Genomic DNA, 25,747 nt, shown 5'->3' with positions numbered 1-25,747 from the left:
AAATTTTTTATAAAATATAAATAACTCTTCGAAAATGTTAGAAAATTTCGAATATGAAATAGAAAATTTCGAAAATGGTCTATGAAATAGAAAATGTTATAAAAAGTATAAAACTTCCAAATTTTTATAAAAGTAAATTTCGAAAAATTTTAATAAAAATATAAAATTTTTAAAAATTTCTACTTTTATAGAAAATTTTCTAAAAATATAATAAATTTCAAAAATTTACTCTAAAAATAGAAAATTTATAATAAATTTCAAAAATTTACTATAAAAATTTAAAATTTCCAAAATTTATTAATTTTGAAAATATTCTTTATCTTTTTCAATTTATAATGAGTACTTTTTCAATTCAATTCAGAAAATATCAATTGAAATTGAGATTTTACATTTGAAGATGAGATTTTTCATATCAATATCAATCGAAAATTAGATTTTTCATTTAAAATTCAGAATATTTAAATTGAAAATAAGAAATTCAAAAGAAATTCAGAAAATTCCAATTGAAATTGAGATTTTTCATTTGAAATTTAGAAAAATTCAATTGAAAATTAAATTTTTCGTTTGAAAAATCCCATTTTCAATTGGAATTTCATTTAGAATTGAGCTTTTCTGAATTACTGTTAAAAATTGTGTAGTTCCTTTATAACAAAAGCTTTTTATTCAGTATTGTTAAGTTTTTTTATTTAGTTTTTTTGAGTTAGTGTTTTATTAAAATCAGCAGATTTAAAGGATCAAATTAAACAATAACGGTTACATAAAATACTAATACAAACATAATCTCAACTTAATTTTTTTGGGGACAAAACCTTAACAAAGTCTTACACCATTAGGTGTAATATGAATCTGAACATTACACTCTTCAGCAGCTGAATTATTTGTCATTAACGAATCTCCATCATCATTAAGAATCAAGGAAAATCTTTTCATCAGACAACTTTTGGCATCGCATAAACTTAAAGATAAGTCTAATTTTATATCTTCCTTTGGTACGTTAGTTTTAATATCATCCTGACGTTGTAATAGTAATAAAAATTTACCTTCGGTTAAAGAACCTTTAGTATTTAAAGATTTTAAGGCACTACTGTTACTGTTAATAGACCATTTCTGCGGAGCATCTGTGGTAAATTTCAATTGGTCATCTAAAGAAACGGTTACTTGCAGTTTTAATTGTTTGCAATGTTTAAGGGGAAGATTTTTTAGTAATTCTAGGCCGGAACGCAAAGGACCATCAGTAACGGTTACGTCTGCATTGTTCACCTGTTGGAAGTTTAAATTAATTGGTTCGGCTTTAAGGGTTTGCATATTAATGCGTAAAATTTGATGATTATTAGTATCGGAGACAAGCATATATTGACCAGTTGAGTCGAAGCAAAGACCAGCTGGTTCATTGAATTGTTGCAGTTTAGAATCATCGTTGTACTGTTTTATGGCCAAGGTTTCAATGGTATTCGTGTCGACGTCGATAACTTTAAGTTTGTGATTGTAGGTATCGGCTACATAAACTTTACCATTGATATGATTGTAAGTTACACCCAAAGGATGCTGGAGTTTGGCGGCATATTGTTTACCATCAACATCACCGAAAGCGAAAAGATTCTAAAAAGTATAGAGAAATTAAATATTTCTATCTATTTTTTCAATTGCTTTTTATATAACACACTTACTTGTGGATTACGATCTCCTCCTACCACAGCTAAAACTTTGCCATCCACCATGGAGGCCTTGCGTATACTGGAACTTTCACTGTCCGCTATAAACAAATAGTCTTTGGCCATAGCCAAACCGGAGGGTTGTGCAAAGGCAGCATTTTGGGGATAAGAATTATTACGATTCTCTTCCATGCCATTGCCTATCACAGACACACAAGTGCGTGGCTCGAATTTCTTAAATTTCCACCAAATCATACCTTCTGGGAAATAGCCCCATATTTGATGAGTACCAGCCATTGATATAATAATAATGGTTTTCTCAGGTACATTTTGTTCATCCAAATGAAAAGACATGTCCATGTCTCGTGTTCGAAAAACTGCCACATCCCAGGGAGAAGATATTTGTTGCAATGGTCCAATTTTACCGCCTACACGATCATGCCCCTGCTGTCCTGTGCCAGCTAAGGTTTCGACGGTTTTGTTTGTTAAACTTACTTGGCGTATTGCATGATTTTCGGTATCAGCAACTATAAGTGTGTCGTTGTTAAGAAATACCACTCCCTGCGGACAATTAAAACGTGCCATCTCTAGATTGCCATCCGCCAAACCAGCAACACCGCTGCCGATTTTTTGCAAAACCTCTCCTTTAATATTAAACACTAAAATACGATTGTTGCCGGCATCGGCTACCGCAAAATTTCCTTCCTCATTGCGTGAAATTTTAGCGGGGAATCTTAACTTCGAGGCGGGCAAAAGACCTAAAGAGGGTCTTAAAGGTAAAGCAAAGTATTTTAGCTCTTGTTTTTGAGCAAAGAATCTTAAAGCCTCTTCGGTGAAACGTTCCAAAAATAAGGCATGCCCCTCACCCATTAACATTAACAAAGGTGCACCACTGGGAGACAAAACCATTAAAGTAGGCCAACAACGTACGCCTATAGCACGCCACAAAGACATGCGTGGATCATTAACTATGGGATGTTCAATGCCATAACGTTGAGCAGCCGCTAAAATATTGGCAGCATCCTTTTCATTTTCGAACTTGGGACTATGGACACCCACCACCACCAGGCCACGTTCAACAGGATACAATTTCTCTAAAGCATTCAATTCGGGTAATATATGCATACAGTTAATGCAGCAGTAAGTAAAGAAATCCAATACCACTAATTTTCCTCTTAAGCTTTCCAAGGTCAAGGGCTGACTCACATTGAACCAATCAAGGTCTAAAAAAATTATTAATATTAGAATTATATAAAGAAAAACTATAACAATTTTTCAATATACCCTTTTGCACTTCATAATTTTGTTTCCTTAACACATCCAAAGCACTATCTGCCTCCCAGCGCCTAAGGAAATCTTGAAAAATTTGTGCTTGGGCTGTGACATCTTTAGCTGCCCTATAGCGTCCCTGTAACTCTTCAGTGATATAGGCTAACATGTCCATAGGTTCCAATTCTTCACTGTCCATTTTTGTAAATAGATTTTGTATAAAACTTTTCGTATTTTTCCAGAATTTCATAAAAAAATTGTGAACTTTTGTGTTATTGGTGGAAAGTGTAATGATTTCATTTGTCAACCAAAAAAAGGTAAATATGTCAAAAAAAGAAATTAATAAATGAAGGCGTATGTTCAGTGTGTAGAGAATATAGTGACTAAGAAGATATTAAAAATTAATCAAATTTTCAGTTTTCGATAGAAAAGTGATTTTTTTCTTAGTGGCTTCTAGGATTCTATAAATCGACTTTTTGTCAAAAAAAGTCGAAAAGTCGAAGTCGACTATTTTGTTCCAAAAAAGTCGATAACTCGACTATCGTCTATGAAAAAAGTCGAAAAGTCGACTTTGTAAATAAAAGTCGAAAAGTCGGAAAGAGTCGAAAAAAGTCGGAAAAAGTCGAAAAGTCGACTATTTATAAAATATTAAAAGTCGAAAAGTCGAAAAATCGACTTTTCATAAAATGCAAAAAGTCGAAAAGTCGACTTTTCATAAAATGCAAAAAGTCGACTTTTTGTTTCAACTATAGAACCCTAGTGACGCACATAAAGAAAACAACCCGACGAAAAATAAAACAAACCGTAACAGCTGTTTTATCAAAATAAACATTTTTTTTGGTGTGGTGAGTTATTTTTGTTTACAAATATGTGTTTCTGCACGTGGAAAAGACGCAAAAACTCGTTTTCATTATTTACATTTTCAATATGTGTTTAAGCACGTGGAAAAAATTCAAAAAAATTGATTTTCATGATTTACATTAAAAAAAATATTTTTGATCAATTAAAATATGTGTATAAATGTGGAAAGGAACAAATCTGATAAAATATAAATATAATTGGGATTATATCGTTACAGAATGCCTTTTAATAAAAAACATTCAAAAAATGTTACTATGGTCATATATATAAAATGATATATAAGTGCTATCGGACGATCTTGTGCACGATAAAAACCTATATAGAACTTTAAGTTGGAAGTGTAGATATCGGATGGCATACATTTTTTTCCGGATTTCATCGTTCTAGGGTGTACTACAACAACAAACTTTTTTTTTACAAAAAAGTTACTATAGCCCTATATATAAAATGATATATAACTGCTATCGGACGATCTTGTGCACGATAAAAACCTATATAGAACTTTAAGTTGGAAGTGTAGAAACCGGATGGCATACATTTTTTCCGGATTTCATCGTTCTAGGGTGTGTACTACAACAACAAACTTTTTTTTTTACAAAAAATGTAACTATGGCCGTATATATAAAATGATATATAACTGCTATCGGACGATCTTGTGCACGATAAAAACCTATATAGAACTTTAAGTTGGAAGTGTAGAAATGGGATGACATACATTTTTTTCCGGATTTCATCGTTCTAGGGTGTGTACTACAACAACAAACTTTTTTTTTACAAAAAATGTAACTATGGCCGTATATATAAAATGATATATAACTGCTATCGGACGATCTTGTGCACGATAAAAACCTATATAGAACTTTAAGTGTAGAAATGGGATGACATACATTTTTTTCCGGATTTCATCGTTCTAGGGTGTGTACTACAACAACAAACTTTTTACAAAAAATGTTACTATAGCCGTATATATAAAATGATATATAACTGCTATCGGACGATCTTGTGCACGATAAAAACCTATATAGAACTTTAAGTTGGAAGTGTAGAAATGGGATGACATACATTTTTTTCTGGATTTCATCGTTCTAGGGTGTGTACTACAACAACAAACTTTTTTTTTACAAAAAATGTAACTATGGCCGTATATATAAAATGATATATAACTGCTATCGGACGATCTTGTGCACGATAAAAACCTATATAGAACTTTAAGTTGGAAGTGTAGAAATGGGATGACATACATTTTTTCCGGATTTCATCGTTCTAGGGTGTGTACTACAACAACAAACTTTTTTTTTACAAAAAATGTTACTATAGCCGTATATATAAAATGATATATAACTGCTATCGGATGATCTTGTGCACGATAAAAACTTATATAGAACTTTAAGTTGGAAGTGTAGAAATCGGATGGCATACATTTTTTTCCGGATTTCATCGTTCTAGGGTGTGTACTACAACAACAAACTTTTTTTTTACAAAAAATGTAACTATGGCCGTATATATAAAATGATATATAACTGCTATCGGACGATCTTGTGCACGATAAAAACCTATATAGAACTTTAAGTTGGAAGTGTAGAAATGGGATGACATACATTTTTTTCCGGATTTCATCGTTCTAGGGTGTGTACTACAACAACAAACTTTTTTTTACAAAAAATGTTACTATAGCCGTATATATAAAATGATATATAACTGTTATCGGACGATCTTGTGCACGATAAAAACCTATATAGAACTTTAAGTTGGAAGTGTAGAAATCGGATGGCATACATTTTTTTCCGGATTTCATCGTTCTAGGGTGTGTACTACAACAACAAACTTTTTTTTTACAAAAAAATGTTACTATAGCCGTATATATAAAATGATATATAACTGCTATCGGACGATCTTGTGCACGATAAAAACCTATATAGAACTTTAAGTTGGAAGTGTAGAAACCGGATGGCGTACATTTTTTTCCGGATTTCATCGTTCTAGGGTGTGTACTACAACAACAAACTTTTTTTTACAAAAAATGTAACTATGGCCGTATATATAAAATGATATATAACTGCTATCGGACGATCTTGTGCACGATAAAAACCTATATAGAACTTTAAGTTGGAAGTGTAGAAATGGGATGACATACATTTTTTTCCGGATTTCATCGTTCTAGGGTGTGTACTACAACAACAAACTTTTTTTTTACAAAAAATGTAACTATGGCCGTATATATAAAATGATATATAACTGCTATCGGACGATCTTGTGCACGATAAAAACCTATATAGAACTTTAAGTCAGAAGTGTAGAAATCGGATGATATACATTTTTTTCCGGATTTCATCGTTCTAGGGTGTGTACTACAACAACAAACTTTTTTTTTACAAAAAATGTTACTATAGCCGTATATATAAAATAATATATAACTGCTATCGGACGATCTTGTGCACGATAAAAACCTATATAGAACTTTAAGCTGGAAGTGTAGAAATCGGATGGCATACATTTTTTTTCCGGATTTCATCGTTCTAGGGTGTGTACTACAACAACAAACTTTTTTTTTACAAAAAATGTTACTATAGCCGCATATATAAAATGATATATAACTGCTATCGGACGATCTTGTGCACGATAAAAACCTATATAGAACTTTAAGTTGGAAGTGTAGAAACCGGATGGCATACATTTTTTTCCGGATTTCATCGTTCTAGGGTGTGTACTACAACAACAAACTTTTTTTTTTACAAAAAATGTTACTATAGCCGTATATATAAAATGATATATAACTGCTATCGGACGATCTTGTGCACGATAAAAACGTATATAGAACTTTAAGTTGGAAGTGTAGAAACCGGATGGCATACATTTTTTTCCGGATTTCATCGTTCTAGGGTGTGTACTACAACAACAAACTTTTTACAAAAAATGTTACTATAGCCGTATATATAAAATGATATATAACTGCTATCGGACGATCTTGTGCACGATAAAAACCTATATAGAACTTTAAGTCGGAAGTGTAGAAACCGGATGGCATACATTTTTTTCCGGATTTCATCGTTTTAGGGTGTGTACTACAACAAACTTTTTTTTACAAAAAATGTTACTATAGCCGTATATATAAAATGATATATAACTGCTATCGGACGATCTTGTGCACGATAAAAACCTATATAGAACTTTAAGTTGGAAGTGTAGAAATGGGATGACATACATTTTTTCCGGATTTCATCGTTCTAGGGTGTGTACTACAACAACAAACTTTTTTTTTACAAAAAATGTAACTATGGCCGTATATATAAAATGATATATAACTGCTATCGGACGATCTTGTGCACGATAAAAACCTATATAGAACTTTAAGTCAGAAGTGTAGAAATCGGATGATATACATTTTTTTCCGGATTTCATCGTTCTAGGGTGTGTACTACAACAACAAACTTTTTTTTTACAAAAAATGTTACTATAGCCGTATATATAAAATGATATATAACTGCTATCGGACGATCTTGTGCACGATAAAAACTTATATAGAACTTTAAGTTGGAAGTGTAGAAATCGGATGGCATACATTTTTTTCCGGATTTCATCGTTCTAGGGTGTGTACTACAACAACAAACTTTTTTTTTTTACAAAAAATGTAACTATGGCCGTATATATAAAATGATATATAACTGCTATCGGACGATCTTGTGCACGATAAAAACCTATATAGAACTTTAAGTTGGAAGTGTAGAAATGGGATGACATACATTTTTTTCCGGATTTCATCGTTCTAGGGTGTGTACTACAACAACAAACTTTTTTTTTACAAAAAATGTAACTATGGCCGTATATATAAAATGATATATAACTGCTATCGGACGATCTTGTGCACGATGAAAACCTATATAGAACTTTAAGTCAGAAGTATAGAAATCGGATGACATACATTTTTTTCCGGATTTCATCGTTCTAGGGTGTGTACTACAACAACAAACTTTTTTTTTACAAAAAATGTTACTATAGCCGTATATATAAAATGATATATAACTGCTGTCGGACGATCTTGTGCACGATAAAAACCTATATAGAACTTTAAGTTGGAAGTGTAGAAATCGGATGACATAAATTTTTTTCCGGATTTCATCGTTCTAGGGTGTGTACTACAACAACAAACTTTTTTTACAAAAAATGTTACTATAGCCGTATATATAAAATGATATATAACTGCTATCGGACGATCTTGTGCACGATAAAAACCTATATAGAACTTTAAGTTGGAAGTGTAGAAATCGGATGGCATACATTTTTTTCCGGATTTCATCGTTCTAGGGTGTGTACTACAACAACAAACTTTTTTTTACAAAAAAATGTTACTATAGCCGTATATATAAAATGATATATAACTGCTATCGGACGATCTTGTGCACGATAAAAACCTATATAGAACTTTAAGTTGGAAGTGTAGAAACCGGATGGCGTACATTTTTTTCCGGATTTCATCGTTCTAGGGTGTGTACTACAACAACAAACTTTTTTTTTACAAAAAATGTAACTATGGCCGTATATATAAAATGATATATAACTGCTATCGGACGATCTTGTGCACGATAAAAACCTATATAGAACTTTAAGTTGGAAGTGTAGAAATCGGATGGCATACATTTTTTTCCGGATTTCATCGTTCTAGGGTATATTTTGTTTCATTTTCATTTGTTCCAGAAGTTATAAAAAATTATCTTATTTTGTAAGTTTATCGAAAAATCGCCAAATTAGCCACACACAAACTTAATGTTTTTAATAAAACTCACCACACAACAAACAAAAACAGCTGTTACGGTTTGCTGTTTTTTTAATAGGTTGTTTTCTTAACGGGTATACCCTAGTGGCTTCCTATAAGAAAGAAAATTTGAACATGTTTCTGGAAAAAGTAAAATTTTTTAGAACATTTTATAGAATTAATATAAAATCTATAGATTTTTACACCCTACACCATTATAGTAGAGAGGGTATTATACGTTTGTGCTGATGTTTGTAACACGCACCATAGAATATCTTTCTCGGTCGATTAAAACATGTCTGTCTGTTGGTCCGACTGGCTAGCAGTCCATGCAATTTTTTTGTCCAAGATATAGGTCGCGAATTTTAAGATATTTGGACTAGGGTTCTATAAATCGACTTTCGAAAAATCGAACAATCGACTTTTTGTCGAAAAGTCGAAGTCGACTATTTTGTTACAAAAAAGTCGATAACTCGACTATCTTCTATGAAAAAAAGTCGAAAAGTCGACTTTGTAAATAAAAGTCAAAAAAAGTCGAAAAGTCGGAAAATCGGAAAGTCGAAAAGTCATAAAAAGTTGGAAAAAGACGAAAATAGTCGATAAAAGTCGAAAATAGTCGGAAAAAGTCGAAAGAAGTCGGAAAAAGTCGAAAATAGTCGAAAAGTCGGAAAAAGTCGAAAAGTCGACTATTTATAAAATATTAAAAGTCGAAAAGTCGCCTTTTCATAAAATGCAAAAAGTCGAAAAGTCGACTTTTCGTTTCAACTATAGAACCCTAATTTGAACCAAACCTGTTTATAGGCAGCGTTACGAAGTTTATTGAAAACGGTCCATTATTTCACCTAGACACCCATACAACTGGACTTCCCGCTTATCTACTATCTCTTCAGACATACTATTAGCTCCCCGAAATCGGAACAAATAAGTTTTATATAAGTATAAAAGACACCACCGATTTTTGTAATGATCTGCTCATAATAAACCCTTGTTCCCATACAAACCCCCTTTTATAAAATGGCTGGACTTATAACCATTAGTATTGCAATGAAATTCTATATAACAAATTAAATAAAAATATATCCATTTCCCAAATTTCATGAAGATCGACCCGCACGGGTCATAACACATAATCCTTCATATGGTTTCAAAATAACTGTTTAATTTTAAACAAAAAGTTTTCGTTTTATTTATTAAAATATATTAAAGAATAATTTCAACTTAAAGTAAATTGCTCTACACACAATTTTTAAATTTATTAATTACTTTTTTAAATAATTATTAAAAATACTCGACTATTCGTGAAGTATACAAAATAAAGATGACCAGAAAATTTTTGTTTTGTTCTTTTTAGTTTAGAATTAAAATAAAGTGTTAATATCTTTGGACTTGTTTCAGTTTTTTCACGTTTTCAACTTGTGGCAGGGGATTTTATAGTATTTTGTTATTGTGTATAAGATAAAATTCTTTTAAAAAATTAAATGCTTATATTTTTATAAGAAATAAACTTAACAATGTTGAAAAATAAAACGCATCCAAATTTAAAATATAAATGGAATTTCTTTTCCCAAGAAAACATATTTTCAAATATGTTTACTACAGATTTCTTCGGCCTTTTCATTATCACCAGCAATTTTACAGATTTCAGCTAGAAGATTTTTTAAAATAGTGGCCTGACGTCCTTGAGAACCATCCAAGGTTATAGTGGGTATGAAAGTAATGCTAGGCCGTAAGGCATGAGTAACATCACCATTCAATTTCAGCAGTTCACTGCCATTGGAACTATCATAGCATTTCTGTATGAGATCAATATTTTCAATATTGTGCTGTTTGGCACACTAATTTCAAAATAAATAAATAAATAGTTTACAAACAAATTGGAAAAAAGACAACTCTTGTACCCACCTTATGGAAAGCTTCTTTTGGCAAATGATTATCACGTATCATACAGGTCACAACTTCTAGACGCGCCAGCGCATCTTCTACCACCTCAATGACACAGGCATGATAGGTATTTGCCTCACATTCCAAGTGACCATGTTGGCAATCGAAACGATAACTGCCATCGGCATTAGTGTAAGTAGTAGCCTTACCGTAGGGTATAAGTTGTACATTCATTAGCGGCGATGCCTCTTTATAGGCCGGCAATAGTTGTTTCATTATGAAATGTTTACTATCCGGACATAAAGCTTCATAAAATACCGCCACAATTACCGGAGCACCAGGTGCACGTCTATAACTTTGGGTTTCCTAGTGGGTTAACAAGCGTAAATATGATTTCTTATTATTAATCACTTTTGCTTAAGTAAATATTTATGGCTTTAATACTAAACCTACGTGGCTAGTTGTGTGTTGTTTATTTTGTACCACTTGTGCCTGTGGATACTGCATACTTACAGCCAATAGTGTTCCATTGTACAACAGGAAGCGTATAAGCAGAAATGTTAGTACAATAACAATCAATAAGAGGAGAATACGTTTACGTGTTGCCGAAACCATTTGTATATTGTTTTTTTTTAATTTATTTTTAGTTTATTGGATTCGATTTTATCGTAAAAAGGGAAATTTTCATGTTTTTCTTTTATTTTTGTATTGTAGATTTGTTTTCCGTAAAACAACAACTGGGGTCAGAGCTCTGCGTCAACAAATATTAACGGCGGCGTTGGCTGACGCTAAGTGTGTCGGCGGCGGTTTAAAATCGACTGCTAAGTTTTCAACTACGTTTGGTTTTTAAATTTTCAACGATTTTAAATAAAATCGTAATCCGAGAGATCAGAAAGTGGGATTTCGGAAGCAAATATATTGTTTATAACAACAAAACAGATTTCGATTGATATCGAGCCCTTTTTGCAAAATGGGCGTAAGCGACATGATTTTCGATTTTAGTTTTAAAATTAATATTTGAAAATATTTAAAACAATCGAAATTTTTTTAAAAAATATATTTTTCAATAAAATTAAACATTATTTAAATTTTTGATTTCAACGGAAATGCCAAACGTGTAATAAAGTAAAAAATTAAAAAGAGAATGTGAATTTTGAAAAAATTTCCCATCACGAAAGTCGATTTCATGATTATTTGCAAACAAATCATCTGGCAACATTATACCATAGACAAACTGAACATACTCTATTGAAATATTTTTTGACATTTCTTTTTAACACATGTACAATGTGCTTGTTGCAATTAGATTTTTAATATAAATTTTATAAAAAAATACAATTTTATCATAAAACCTAAATAAAAACAATGGCCAAAAGACTGCAGGAATATGTTAAGTATACCACCAAGGAATTGGATCAATATACAGAGACAGAAGGCTCTTGTGTGCGGAAAATTAATACAAATTTACATTTGTCCATGGGACCTTTCTGTTTGGCTGATTTCAAACATGTTCTTATGGCCCATTTGGTGAGAAGTAAAGTTGGTTTCTATGACATTCATCTGGATGGCATAGTATTGGATGTTAAGAATATTAAAGTGTTGGGCACTACGGGAGCTATGCGTGCTGATGATGCACGTATACATGTCAACATCAATGCAGATGTTTATGTTTTTAAGCCCGAAGAAGGAGCTGAGCTCACAGGAGTAGTCAAACATATAGGTCCGCATCAAGTAGGCGTAATTCTGTATCGTGTTTTTAATGCCAATTTGAGAGTGGCCCACAAAGTGGATAAAGAAGAAGTCCAAATGGATCAGGAAGTCAAATTCCGTATACGCAAGTATAATTTGCAAAATGTATTCCCCTACATAGATGGTGAACTATTGACTCCTGGTGCTCAGAAAGCCTTAGCTAAGGCGGTAAGAAGATATTTATTTAAAACGTAAACAAATAGTAATTATTTAAACTTTATTTGCAGAAAAAAATTGTATTCAAACAGGAAGAGAATGCGGATTCTGGTATAGAAGAAAAAGATGGTGGCCAGGAACTTGATGATTTATTGTCGATCATAAAAACTGAAGCTCCTTCAGAATTCGAAGATGCCTTAGAGGAATGTAATAATAAAAAACCTAAAAAATCTAAAAAGTCCAAAAAGACTGCAGAAGAAACTCCAATTGAATCAGATAAGAAAAAATCATCTAAAAAACGTAAAAGCTCACAATCTTCTGGAACAGAAAGTAGCGAGATACCAGTAAACAAGGAAATCAAACGTGAATTAACATTTAGTGATGACTCTTTGCCGCCCACACCTAAAAAGATCAAAAAAGAAAAAGAAGCCAGCTCCATGAAAAAGCATAAAAGTAAAGATTCCGTTTTGAAAGTTAAAGTAAAATCTGAAATTGAAGATGATGTGAACAGTGTGTAAAACATTTTACCTCCTTTATAGATCATAATATATATTTTTAGCTATTTCTTTAACTGATTTTTTTTCATTTTTTAGTAACAATTAAATATATTTTAAAATTTTGTTTAACTCCTAATGAAAATCATTATATCTGTTCTGGTACTGGTCAGTTTAGCTGGTTTTAGTTAGAAGTAAAAACTTGCAACCTAGATGAGTACGGAAGAAAACATATTATGAAATGTTTTAGGATTTTATATTGTAAAATGATTGAGAAAAACATAAAGTTTTATTATGTTTAATTTTTTTTCCTACAATTTCAAATGTAGTACAAACATTGCATTTTACACAGACAAGTGTTTTATTATATGTCAAACTTAAGATTTATAAAGATTAATATATGTACATTTAAATTGTAAATAAACAATTATTATTTTTTGTTTAAAAAATTTCGTGTAAATTAAGTTCATTAGGTTGGTTGGTAGTTCAGGCTTCATCTTGGAAGATGGTCCGTTTGCTCTTTATCAAGCTTTGGATATCTTCTTTTTTTGAGTACAAGTTGGCTCATTTTTCCATCTTGCCTGTCTGTGAGAGTTCATTAAACATGTTATCCACAGTTGAGTTGGATTCGGCTGTGTCTTAGAAGATGGTCCGTGCGCTCTTTATCAAGCTTTGGCCATATCTTTTTTGTTTGGGTACAAGTTTGCTCATTTTCCCATCTTGCCTGTGTTCATTAAACATGTTACCCATAAGTCTTTTGCGTACTCCTATCGGAGTACCGCAGAAATGGTCTATGTCCGTGTCGGACAACTGCGCAGCTGTCTTCGCGAACTCGTCAGCGATACAATCGCCTGTAGAGTCCCCGTGTCCTCGTACCCATACGAGTACGATGTTTGAATATCTCGCCATCCTATTTAAGGATGTCCGGCATTCATGGACTAACTAATACAAAAAAACAAGTATGAATTTATAGTCGGACATTGCCGACCATATGATACCCTACATCAGTCAGTATTTTAATATTGTGTGGGGGTACAGTTGTATGGGGGCTAGGAGAAATAATGGACCGATTTCAGCTGATTGGTATACTTAAAGGTGGGTCTAGGACTAATATTTTTGGTTGTTACAAACTTCAGCACAAACGCATAATACCCTCCCCACTATAGTGGAGTAGGGTACAATAATTGTCTGGACTATATACTGAACTTTAGAAAATCTATAAACTATACTATAGTTCTATAGTAGATAGTGGGCTCTATAGGCTAAACTTTGTGTTGGGACTGTAGACCAGACAATAGTCACGATGAACCTTTTCTATCAAAATAAAATTCTCTCAAAAGTTTTCTATAAAAAGAAATTTCTTGAAAATTTTCTATTAAAAGATAATGTTTTCAGTATGTATTTTATATAAATAAAACACTTGTGTTGTTTTTATATCACTGTATTTATTTTATATTAATTTTTTTTATTAATAATCAATTTTTTATTTAGTTTTTTGTTGTTGTTGTATGTCACATATCAAATAAAAATTCACACAGATAGAGACATTTTACATTAAAGAATGCATTATTTTATATTTAATTTATTTATTATAATTATATCATTATGTTTTTTTTGATTTAGTTACTAAATTGAAAAAAAAAGTTTTTCAGAAATTAAAAAAAAGAAAATAAAACAAAAATTAAAAAAAATCAATAAAATTTGAGACATTTATTAAGTTAATTTAAATTAATTAATTATTTTAATTAATGCTATGTTTTTGATTTCATTTTATAAAATAATACATTTTATTTGTAGTTTTTTATGATTTCTTAAAAAAATGTTATATGAGGGAATAAAAGATTCACAGAATTAGTTATTCACTTATAAATATTAAATGTGAAGCATATTTTTAGGATGTATGTATAAATGATGCTCTAATGTATGCAGCAAATCAGGCATGGAAAACTAATATTTTTAAATAGTTTTAACTTATAACTAGACTATAGACTAGATCATGGACTAGACTATAAACTAGATCATAGACTAGACTATAAACTAGACTATAAACTAGATTATAGACAAGACTATAGACTAGACTATAGACTAGACTATAGACTAGACTATTGACTAGACTATAGACTAGACTATAGACTAGACTATAGATTAGACTATAGACTAGACTATAGACTAGACTATAGACTAGACTATAGACTAGACTATAGACTAGACTATAGACTAGACTATAGACTAGACTATAGACTAGACTATAGACTAGACTATAGACTAGACTATAGACTAGACTATAGACTAGACTATAGACTAGACTATAGACTAGACTATAGACTAGACTATAGACTAGACTATAGACTAGACTATAGACTAGACTATAGACTAGACTATAGACAAGACTATAGACTAGACTATAGACTAGACTATAGACTAGACTAGACTAGACTAGAGACTAGACTAGACTATAGACTAGACTATAGACTAGACTATAGACTAGACTATAGACTAGACTATAGACTAGACTATAGACTAGACTATAGACTAGACTATAGACTAGACTATAGACTAGACTATAGACTAGACTATAGACTAGACTATAGACTAGACTATAGACTAGACTATAGACTAGACTATAGACTAGACTATAGACTAGACTATAGACTAGACTATAGACTAGACTATAGACTAGACTATAGACTAGACTATAGACTAGACTATAGACTAGACTATAGAGAGACTATAGACTAGACTATAGACTAGACTATAGACTAGACTATAGACTAGACTATAGACTAGACTATAGACTAGACTATAGACTAGACTATAGACTAGACTATAGACTAGACTATAGACTAGACTATAGACTAGACTATAGACTAGACTATAGACTAGACTATAGACTAGACTATAGACTAGACTATAGACTAGACTATAGACTAGACTATAGACTAGACTATAGACTAGACTATAGACTAGACTATAGACTAGACTATAGACTAGACTATAGACTAGACTATAGACTAGACTATAGACTAGACTATAGACTAGACTATAGACTAGACTATAGACTAGACTATAGACTAGACTATAGACTAGACTATAGACTAGACTATAGACTAGACTATAGACTAGACTATAGACTAGACTATAGACTAGACTATAGACTAGACTATAGACTAGACTATAGACTAGACTATAGACTAGACTATAGACTAGACTATAGACTAGACTATAGACTAGACTATAGACTAGACTATAGACTAGACTATAGACTAGACTATAGACTAGACTATAGACTAGACTATAGACTAGACTATAGACTAGACTATAGACTAGACTATAGACTAGACTATAGACTAGACTATAGACTAGACTATAGACTAGACTATAGACTAGACTATAGACTAGACTATAGACTAGACTATAGACTAGACTATAGACTAGACTATAGACTAGACTATAGACTAGACTATAGACTAGACTATAGACTAGACTATAGACTAGACTATAGACTAGACTATAGACTAGACTATAGACTAGACTATAGACTAGACTATAGACTAGACTATAGACTAGACTATAGACTAGACTATAGACTAGACTATAGACTAGACTATAGACTAGACTATAGACTAGACTATAGACTAGACTATAGACTAGACTATAGACTAGACTATAGACTAGACTATAGACTAGACTATAGACTAGACTATAGACTAGACTATAGACTAGACTATAGACTAGACTATAGACTAGACTATAGACTAGACTATAGACTAGACTATAGACTAGACTATAGACTAGACTATAGACTAGACTATAGACTAGACTATAGACTAGACTATAGACAAGACTATAGACTAGACTATAGACTAGACTATAGACTAGACTATAGACTAGACTATAGACTAGACTATAGACTAGACTATAGACTAGACTATAGACTAGACTATAGACTAGACTATAGACTAGACTATAGACTAGACTACAGACTAGACTATAGACTAGACTATAGACTAGACTATAGACTAGACTATAGACTAGACTATAGACTAGACTATAGACTAGACTATAGACTAGACTATAGACTAGACTATAGACTAGACTATAGACTAGACTATAGACTAGACTATAGACTAGACTATAGACTAGACTATAGACTAGACTATAGACTAGACTATAGACTAGACTATAGACTAGACTATAGACTAGACTATAGACTAGACTATAGACTAGACTATAGACTAGACTATAGACTAGACTATAGACTAGACCATAGACTAGACCATAGACTAGACTATAGACTAGACTATAGACTAGACTATAGACTAGACTATATACTAGACACTAGACTAGACTATAGACTAGATAATAGACCAGACTAGTCTATTGAGACTATGCTATAAACTACACTATGGGACTACTTATAAAAAGTTTATAAGTAAGAAAATGTATCGAAAATATCACAAAGTACGGAAAAATTTACTAAAGTACTGAATTTTCCATGCCTGATGTGAATCTTTTCAATTTAATGTTTGTTAAACAATTTAGTTTCAATTGTTTATTTTCTTTATAAACTAATGTTTATAATATAGTTAATTATTTTTTTTATTTTTAATGAATGCTGTATATTAGTATTTAAATAACATTTACATAAATACGTACATATGTATATAATAGATATACATACATAAGTATACAATACATAATATACAGAAAATACAATACAATATTTATAATAAAATCTAGAATTTAAGTTTTGTTTTTTAAATATTAAAGTTTAACAAAAGGTACACAACATTGAACCATATAGTTTGTTTGATTTTTTTTTTAAGATTAAAGTTAAGTATTAATAATAGAAGGTTAAATTAAAAATTATAAACTTAAAGAATTTTCTTTTTGAAAAAGTTAAAAAATTTGTTAAAATTTTTGAAATATATCATTGTTTTTATTTAACCTTTCTATGTTTTATTAGCTATTTATGAGTTTGTTTGTAAGTTAATTAACATAATATAAAATTTATGAAATTATTAAACATTAAGTTCTTAGTTTTTTTCAATATTGTATATGTAAGTTATATTTAAAAAAAAATTTAGCTGTAATATTTTTTTAGTTTTCTTTTAAATTAATTTCATTAGTTTAAGTCTCTTTTACATAACTAAGTTTATTCTTTAAATATTTATATTTATAAATATTTTTAATTAACAAAAGGATTTTTTCTATAACAACTTAATTTATTTATAAGGGGAAATTAACAACATTTATACATTTACAAGTTGATTTATAGTTAGTTTTATAGTAAATTTTATTTATTTAAAATTTATTTAATTAAAGCTTTGTTTAAATTAAAAAAAAACAATAAAAAAATTTAAAAATGTTATAGTATACAAGAAGAAGAGATTTTGAACAGAGTTAAAAAAACTTCCATTAATTTAAATAAAACTTATGAAATTTTTATAAAAAATAGATAATTTTAAAAAATTTCTCTTTGAAAAAGAGACAATTTTAAATTTAACTAAATTTTATTTTCTTAAAATGTTTTAAAGAAAATTCTCTTTCTATCGGAAATCTTCGAGAAAATTCTATTTCCATCGAAATTTTTAGAGAAAATTATCTTTTTATAGAACATTCTCGAGTAAATCCTTTCTTATAAAACATTTTCATATAAAATGTTCAAGAAAATTCTCCTTCCATCGAAAATTTTTGAGAAAATTATCTTTTTATAGAACACTCTCAAGTAAATTCTTGTTTATAGAACATTTTCTGGAAAATTTTCGAGAAAGTTATCTTTGCATAGAAAGTTTTTTAGAAAATTCTCTTTACATAGAAAATTTTCTTATTATTGAAAATTTTTAAGAAAATTATCTTTCTCTTTTTTTAATTTTTGAGAAAATTCCCTTTTTTTGAAAATTTTTGAGAAAAATTTTTTTTTTTGAAAATTTTTGAGAAAAATCTTTTTTTTTTAATTTTTGAGAAAATTCCCTTTTTTTTGAAAATTTTTGAGAAAATTCTCTTTTTATAGAAAATTTTCGATAAAATTCTCTCTTTATAGAAAATTTTCGATAAAATTCCCTTTTTATAGAAAATTTTCGAGTAAATTCCCTTTTTATAGAAAATTTTGTTTTTATTGAAACTATTTGAGAAAATTCTCTTTTTTTTTGAAAATTTTTTATAAAATTGCCTTTGTATAGAAAATTTTCAAGTAAATTCTTTTTTTATAGAAAATTTTCGAACAAATTCTCTTTTTATAGAAAATTTTCGAAAAAATTCCCTTTTTATAGAAAATTTTCGAGTAAATTCTCTTTTTACTTTTATTGAAAATTTTTGAAAAAATTCTCTTTTTTTGAAAATTTTCTAGTAAATTCTCTTTTTAAAGAAAATTTTTGTAAAAGTTCTCTTTATAAATAATATTTTTGAGAAAATTCTCTTTTTATAGAAAATTTTTGAGGAAATTCTCTTTTTATAGAAATTTTTTTGACAAAATTCTCTTTTTATAGAACATTTTTTGAGAAAATTCTCTTTTTATAAAAAAATTTCCACAAAATTCTCTTTTTTTAATTTCTAAAAAAATTCTCTTTTTTTAAATTTTATATAGAACATTTTTTTTATAGAACATTTTCTAAAAAAAATTCCATATTATAGAAAATGTTCGAGAAAAATACCCTTATATAGGAATTTTTCGAGAAAATTACTCTCTAATCTTACTCTTCCAATAAATATGCAATTAAAAACAAAATAAACAAATTATTAACTTAGTTTTCATTTTACTAAATTTAGACAGATATTTCTTGTATATGTACACGTTTTTTACCTCCTCCCGTCTGAGTGGACGATGTGGTACCGGCTTGTCTTAATATACCTCCACCGCCACCACTCCCACTAGCCGCTGCTGGCACATTTGTTCCTCCCTGTTGTTGTTGTTGCTGCTGCTGTTGTTGTTGCATATTATGAAATGATCTTGGCGGTGGTGGTGGCTCTGGTATATCATCATCATGTGTTATATCATCATCCATTGTAGCCGAGGCCTTAACAGCATTTTCTATATCCTTAAAGGACATTTGATCTGAAGACTGTACCGAAGCGAAATCATATTGATTCAATTGACTCGCTGAACCCACAAATGAACCACGTTTGCTTAGTAAACCCGATGACGATGTAGCATTAGCAGTAGCTAGAGTAGGATCTATTATCAAACCCGAAGTCATAGGCAAAGGATTATAGGTGGACATTTCCATGGCATTGACTGCCATTAAGTGATCTGTTTGTGATTCTGTATTAATGGGCACTACATTACTAAGGGTGTAGGTGGTATCAAGGGGTGTATGATGTTTAGTTTTCAATAAATCTAAGGTGCTGGTAGAACAAGCAGGCCAATTCGGATCTATCATTTGAGGCGGTGGTAATTCTACCATGAGTTTTTCGTCTTTAGTCTGCAAAGACTTTTCATCATAACAGCTATATTCGCCAAACACTACCGTTGTTTTTCCACTAACACCAGCACCACTACCATTAAACGAACCCGTCTCACTACCCAGGGCATTCAATTTCAACATACTGGAATTTTTACTCGTATCATTATCCTGTAATTCCTCCTTAGTTTTAGCATCTCGAGCACGTTTTTCACGCTGATGATAGATGCCAGCAAAGATCAAGATGTTGAGTATGAGCAGAAAACAACCCACAGCCACGGTGGCTACTAGAGCAGTAGTATAACTTTGAAATTGTTTACCACTTAAACGTCTTAAGACTTCTAGATTACCTATGAGACCGGTGGAAGCAGTTGCCATTTCTTTTTCACGACTATCCAAAACCAAAGAGCGATTGTCGGAAGGTGGTATTGTAGTCATTTCGGCCACAAACATGGCACCATCAACTCCACATTCTAGAAAAAATTAAACATTTCAATAATAGGATAACTAAACACTTAAATAATTTCCTAAAAAGTTACCTGTAGTGCCTCCATTGGGTTTTTGTGTGGTATTAGTTTCTTGTGCAACTGGCGGCGGTGTTGGTCTTCCCTTTGGCAGCAATATTGTTTCATCGTCATCATCCGGCTTGGTCTGTATTTGAGCTCTAACAATTCCTGTACAATTTTTATGAAAAATAAATATTTAGTTTTCAATTTGTTAAATACTAACTAACCTTCATATAAATTCAAATTATTTAAATCATCCTGAAACTGATGATGTCTCATGGACTGATCATTCATGTTGGCATGCCTATGCAGTTGTGGTATAAGATTCAACCACATGGATAATTTGTGACCTCTGTAATGACTTTGGATTTCGGCTTTATTACCTAGAAAATAAATGGGAAGCGTTTAAAATAGTTTAGAAGCAGTTCAGTTCAAGTTGAGTTCTAGTTCAGTTCTAGTTCAGTTCTAGTTCAGTTCTAGTTCAGTTCTAGTTCAGTTCTAGTTCAGTTCTAGTTCAGTTCTAGTTCAGTTCTAGTTCAGTTCTAGTTCAGTTCTAGTTCAGTTCTAGTTCAGTTCTAGTTCAGTTCTAGTTCAGTTCTAGTTCAGTTCTAGTTCAGTTCTAGTTCAGTTCTAGTTCAGTTCTAGTTCAGTTCTAGTTCAGTTCTAGTTCAGTTCTAGTTCAGTTCTAGTTCAGTTCTAGTTCAGTTCTAGTTCAGTTCTAGTTCAGTTCTAGTTCAGTTCTAGTTCAGTTCTAGTTCAGTTCTAGTCCAGTAAAGTTCTGGTTCAGTTCTAATTCAGTTCTAGTCCAGTTCTAGTTCAGTTGTAGTTCAGTTGTAGTTCAGTTGTAGTTCAGTTGTAGTTCAGTTCTAGTTCAGTTCTAGTTCGGTTCTAGTTCAGTTCTAGTTCAGTTCTAGTTCAGTTCTAGTTCAGTTCTAGTTCAGTTCTAGTTCAGTTCTAGTTCAGTTCTAGTTCAGTTCTAGTTCAGTTCTAGTTCAGTTCTAGTTCAGTTCTAGTTCAGTTCTAGTTCAGTTCTAGTTCTAGTCCAGTTCATTTCTAGTTTAGTTCCAGTTCATTACAACATTTCGGAATCCTTTCAAACTCACCCAATTCCATATACAATTGGTTCACAACGTCATAAGCATCCCAAAATGGCAGCTCATCGCCATCTAATTTATTATTATTATTATTGTTGTTGTTGAGACTTAAAAAATAGTTCACTTCACTGGAAGCACTACCGCTATGATCATCATTACTACGAGAGTGACGTTTATAATAAGTGCGTTTGGTACGACGTTGATTATAGAGCACAGCCAAGTTCAAAGCCTCCCTAGCGGCGGCAGTTTCAACGTCAACTACAATGGCATTACTTTTAATTGGACCACTGGATTGTGATGCTGATGAAGATGACGACGACGATGTAGTAGCATTTACAATATTAAATGATGACCTTTTTACTTTTTCATGAGCATCATCGGCAGTTTGACTTCTAGATGAGGACGCTGAAGAGGGTGAAGACGAGGCCGAGGATGGTGAACCAATTAAGGAAGACGAAGAAGGTTGGCCAGATGTTGATAGAGATGATTGATTTGGATTACTGAGAGATAAATAGATTAGATATGTGTTTATTTAATGTGTATTGTCTTTACAACTATGTGTTAACTCAACTTACCCCGTTTTGGCAAAATTAGCCAGATATCTTAACATTAAACGACTGATTTGTTTCTCCTGAGTTGTATAATTATGCGGAAATAAGGGTGAAATAGGTAAACCCAACCAAAATGGCACATCCTCACCTCGCACTGAGCCAGTTCGCTGTAAGAGACGCTAATCAAATAATGTTTAAAAAAAAAATAATTTTAAACTCATACCTGTGGATATTCCTCTTCTACGGTGCGATGTTTGAAATGTAGAAAGTAACCCCGGCCCCCTCTTAAACTATGCATATAACCCAATTTGATTAGGGAGGAAGCCGTATGACCATCACTTAAAAATTGCAATGTGGCATCGCGCGAACTTAAGGGACTACGTATGGCCTTATCCCAATCGGTATATTCATTCTATAAAGGTAAAAATGAATAATTTCTCACCTTACTTATAAATCATAATAACTTACCTTTAGTACCGCAAATATTTCATTTAGATGATAGTGAAAATTATTACGTACATAAGTTCTTAAAATACGATCACGTCTAGTTTCATTGAAACCAAATTCCAAGTCTTGGGCGCTCAAGTCTAAATGTGATTCCACCGATGTAAGACAAAATATAAGATTACGTTTAGGAAAATTTGCATATTCAATTCCTGATGTACTGTAATATAAATTCAAAATTAATCTTACTAACCGATTGCGTATATATAAAGTAACTTACCTAACAATAGCTGAACCCAAAGGCAGTGATAATTTACCAATAGAATCTGTATTGGGTGATATGACAGTACCATCGATGAATGGAGCAAAGCCGACCAAAAATCTAGTAAAGAAATATGATATGTCAAAACATATACATACGTTTCCCATTACCATATAACTTACCGTGGATGATCGATTTTAACGGCTAAGAGTTCGGCCACCGTTTTAGTGCGCAAACATGGTGCCAAATCATAATATAACATATCGCCATGACAGCCAGTCTGTTCGGCCACTCGACGTTTAACGAACAAAGGATTCTTCTGTATGGCCCAGGGTGATAACGCCGAACCGCTTACTAAAACGGTGTGTTGTATTAGATCTAAGAAATTTTAAATATTATTAAAATGGTTGTATTTGTTAAAAGTATATTAAAACTTACCACTCGATACCGGCGACACTACTAATATATTAGCTAGTGCTGCTCCCGTACCATGTCCCAGTAATGTTATTGCCTGAGGATCTCCCCCAAATGCGGGTAAATTTTCTCTAAGCCAATGTAAACCCGCCACTAAATCCATTAAACCAAAATTACCCTGTGCACTTTCTTTGCCACCGGTTTTTAGAAAACCAAATATGCCCAAACGAAAATTTATGGTGACTACGATAACATTGCCATGCGCAGCCAATTCTGAACCATCATATGGATTACCGGAATTCCATTCATACGATTCGCCATGTATGAATAGTATTATGGGTAATTTTGGTGTGTCATTTAACTCGCCACTGTTGGTGGTAAAACCTATAGAAAAAATGTGTTACAAAACATTATGTAAAACTTAGAATAGTAATTTTTATTTCAACATCCCGATCTAGTTCAGTTCTAGTTTTGTTATAGTTCACATCTAGTTAATCTCCAGTTCAGATCAGTTTTAGTTAAGTTTTAGTTCATTTCTAGTTCTGTTCTAGTTTTATTTTAGTTCAATTCTTGTTCAGTTCTAGCTCAGTTCTAGTTCATTTCTAGTTTAGTTCTAGTTTAGTTCTAGTTCAGTTCTAGTTCAGTTCTAGTTCAGTTCTAGTTCAGTTCTAGTTCAGTTCTAGTTCAGTTCTAGTTCAGTTCTAGTTCAGTTCTAGTTCAGTTCTAGTTCAGTTCTAGTTCAGTTCTAGTTCAGTTCTAGTTCAGTTCTAGTTCAGACTGTAGTTCCAGAAATCTGTTATTATTTGTGAGATATAAATATTTTGCGTTAATTATTATGTTGACCTCTATATCATAAAATCATCATTTCCACAATGCTTGCAGTAATTTTTTAAATAACAAACTGCAATGCACTACGGAATTGAAGACTTCCTGATCATTAAATAAACCTTCACTTTAATTGCAAAATTCATTGATATAAATAGCAAAATTATTTATAATTATAAAACAAAAACTTACGTCTATGTCTTCGATGTTCATAGGGTACATAAATGTTTAAATACAAACAATCCTCCGATTGATTACTTAAGAGCGGCAGTAAACGTCTAAGTTGGGCCAAACGAGCCCTGGGTACTTCCAACAATGCTTCAGGACCATTTGGTGGTATGGGTACATTTTGCGGGCATACTGGGGAAAAGCGATCAGCATTACGTACATTTTTCCACGTTGAGGGTGTGATGGGAGGCATAAATCTATAAAAAAAAAACAAAAAATACAAAACAATCATCAAAACGATCATAAATTTAATTCTTTGGTGCTTTATCAATACATTTAGACAATAAAAATGCCCAATCAATCAAAATTGTGGACTTTTCAGTAGAATTTTGATTGATTTTATTTTACTGTTATGACTAGTTCATGTACGCTTAGTATATGTGAATTATGTATAAACAATTTTTATATGAATGTTTATGGTTTTATATGCGTCAATTGGTTTCACATATAATGGTTTAATCAGTTAAATTGTATTAATTTGGCTACATGTATTTTAGTGTGAATGAACTTTCTAGTTTTAAGTGAGAAATAAAATTTTTAATAATTTTAATAGATATGAATTCAAATATTATTGACAATTATTGAAGAACCAAATGATTGAACCGGACAAAAGTAAATTTTTTTGAAATTAACCCAAAACTTGGTCACCAAACTCAAGGAGAAAGACTGCAATAGAAAGTACGAAGCAACATTTGTTGACGTTTTCTTGATGTAATTTCAATTTGTTTTAAACTTTTTATATTCTGAACGTGTTATTTTTTAAAATATGTATTTCAAATTAAAAGAATTTCATTTAAACATTAACATAAACTTAAAATTTCTAAAGTGTCTGCATGCCTTAACTAGGCTTAAATTTGTTTATTTTTTATTTATGCATTTCCTTAAATCTTTGACAAATCCGATTATTTGCGTCCATCTTCATCTTTAAACACAACAAGGAAGCAAAATTCTGTGAAGTGAAATATCCTGACTTCAACCCAGGCATGGGAAATTGAAATTTTAAATTATAAAATAATAATAATACAAATAATACTTTTATATTACACTGTAGATTGCAATGTAGACTGCAAAATGATTACACTGTAGACTAGACAATATACTAGAGACTAAGACTATAGACTAGACTATAGACTAGACTATAGACTAGACTATAGACTAGACTATAGACTAGACTATAGACTAGACTATAGACTAGACTATAGACTAGACTA

At 31.2% G+C, this 25,747-nt stretch overlaps 4 protein-coding genes across 6 annotated transcripts in view; 1 reads left to right on the top strand and 3 right to left on the bottom strand.

The window, feature by feature from the left end:
• Nucleotides 1-617: 617 nt before the first annotated feature.
• LOC111681723 (NHL repeat-containing protein 2) lies at nt 618-3,240 on the bottom strand. The gene is made up of 3 exons (XM_023443614.2): nt 2,937-3,240; nt 1,668-2,875; nt 618-1,599 (listed from the first exon to the last, which is right to left on the bottom strand). Exons 1-3 carry the CDS (start codon nt 3,169-3,171, stop codon nt 811-813), a joined length of 2,232 nt encoding a protein of 743 aa, XP_023299382.2. The 5' UTR covers nt 3,172-3,240; the 3' UTR covers nt 618-810.
• A 6,448-nt stretch (nt 3,241-9,688) lies between these two features.
• On the bottom strand, nt 9,689-11,178 carry LOC111681726 (gamma-interferon-inducible lysosomal thiol reductase). 2 transcript variants are annotated; one of them, XM_023443618.2, is made up of 3 exons: nt 10,867-11,178; nt 10,435-10,779; nt 9,689-10,367 (listed from the first exon to the last, which is right to left on the bottom strand). In XM_023443618.2, exons 1-3 carry the CDS (start codon nt 11,026-11,028, stop codon nt 10,113-10,115), a joined length of 762 nt encoding a protein of 253 aa, XP_023299386.2. In that variant the 5' UTR covers nt 11,029-11,178; the 3' UTR covers nt 9,689-10,112. The 2 variants fall into 2 exon arrangements, with proteins under 2 accessions (XP_023299386.2, XP_023299387.2); XM_023443619.2 differs by having other exon boundaries at nt 10,927-11,174.
• A 506-nt stretch (nt 11,179-11,684) lies between these two features.
• LOC111681731 (DNA-directed RNA polymerase I subunit RPA43) lies at nt 11,685-12,889 on the top strand. The gene is made up of 2 exons (XM_023443624.2): nt 11,685-12,330; nt 12,390-12,889. Exons 1-2 carry the CDS (start codon nt 11,779-11,781, stop codon nt 12,834-12,836), a joined length of 999 nt encoding a protein of 332 aa, XP_023299392.2. The 5' UTR covers nt 11,685-11,778; the 3' UTR covers nt 12,837-12,889.
• A 6,459-nt stretch (nt 12,890-19,348) lies between these two features.
• LOC111681718 overlaps nt 19,349-25,747 on the bottom strand; it is an 11,579-nt gene continuing 5,180 nt past the window's right edge. Inside the window, exons 2-13 of one of the 2 annotated variants that reach the window (XM_046951868.1) lie at nt 24,501-24,733; nt 23,508-23,867; nt 23,252-23,447; nt 23,088-23,189; nt 22,832-23,027; nt 22,587-22,775; nt 22,388-22,530; nt 21,822-22,312; nt 20,946-21,101; nt 20,752-20,886; nt 20,563-20,685; nt 19,349-20,496 (exon numbers count right to left, since the gene is read on the bottom strand). In XM_046951868.1, coding sequence (XP_046807824.1) covers nt 19,577-20,496; nt 20,563-20,685; nt 20,752-20,886; nt 20,946-21,101; nt 21,822-22,312; nt 22,388-22,530; nt 22,587-22,775; nt 22,832-23,027; nt 23,088-23,189; nt 23,252-23,447; nt 23,508-23,867; nt 24,501-24,733 — 3,244 coding nt within the window. In that variant the 3' untranslated portion in view covers nt 19,349-19,576. Of the gene's footprint in view, nt 20,686-20,751; nt 20,887-20,945; nt 21,102-21,821; nt 22,313-22,387; nt 22,531-22,586; nt 22,776-22,831; nt 23,028-23,087; nt 23,190-23,251; nt 23,448-23,507; nt 23,868-24,500; nt 24,734-25,747 lie in introns of both variants that reach the window. The other variant, XM_046951863.1, reaches the window with a different exon arrangement.

Source organism: Lucilia cuprina, chromosome 2 (assembly GCF_022045245.1).
Source record: "Lucilia cuprina isolate Lc7/37 chromosome 2, ASM2204524v1, whole genome shotgun sequence".
In the NCBI taxonomy this organism is placed as follows: domain Eukaryota; kingdom Metazoa; phylum Arthropoda; class Insecta; order Diptera; family Calliphoridae; genus Lucilia; species Lucilia cuprina.
This window is presented reverse-complemented; position numbering and strand designations above follow the sequence as displayed.

Excerpts from the sequence above, each read along its gene's own strand:
- LOC111681723 (XM_023443614.2), bottom strand. The coding sequence starts at position 3,171 with ATGAAATTCTGGAAAAATACGAAAAGTTTTATACAAAATCTATTTACA. Across the intron at positions 2,876-2,936 it reads AAATTATGAAGTGCAAAAGG|ACCTTGATTGGTTCAATGTG; the intron begins GTATATTGAAAA and ends TAATTTTTTTAG. Across the intron at positions 1,600-1,667 it reads GAGGAGATCGTAATCCACAA|AATCTTTTCGCTTTCGGTGA; the intron begins GTAAGTGTGTTA and ends TATACTTTTTAG.
- LOC111681726 (XM_023443618.2), bottom strand. The coding sequence starts at position 11,028 with ATGGTTTCGGCAACACGTAAACGTATTCTCCTCTTATTGATTGTTATT. Across the intron at positions 10,780-10,866 it reads AACAACACACAACTAGCCAC|GAAACCCAAAGTTATAGACG; the intron begins GTAGGTTTAGTA and ends TTAACCCACTAG. Across the intron at positions 10,368-10,434 it reads CAAAAGAAGCTTTCCATAAG|TGTGCCAAACAGCACAATAT; the intron begins GTGGGTACAAGA and ends TTTTGAAATTAG.
- LOC111681731 (XM_023443624.2), top strand. The coding sequence starts at position 11,779 with ATGGCCAAAAGACTGCAGGAATATGTTAAGTATACCACCAAGGAATTG. Across the intron at positions 12,331-12,389 it reads AGAAAGCCTTAGCTAAGGCG|AAAAAAATTGTATTCAAACA; the intron begins GTAAGAAGATAT and ends CTTTATTTGCAG.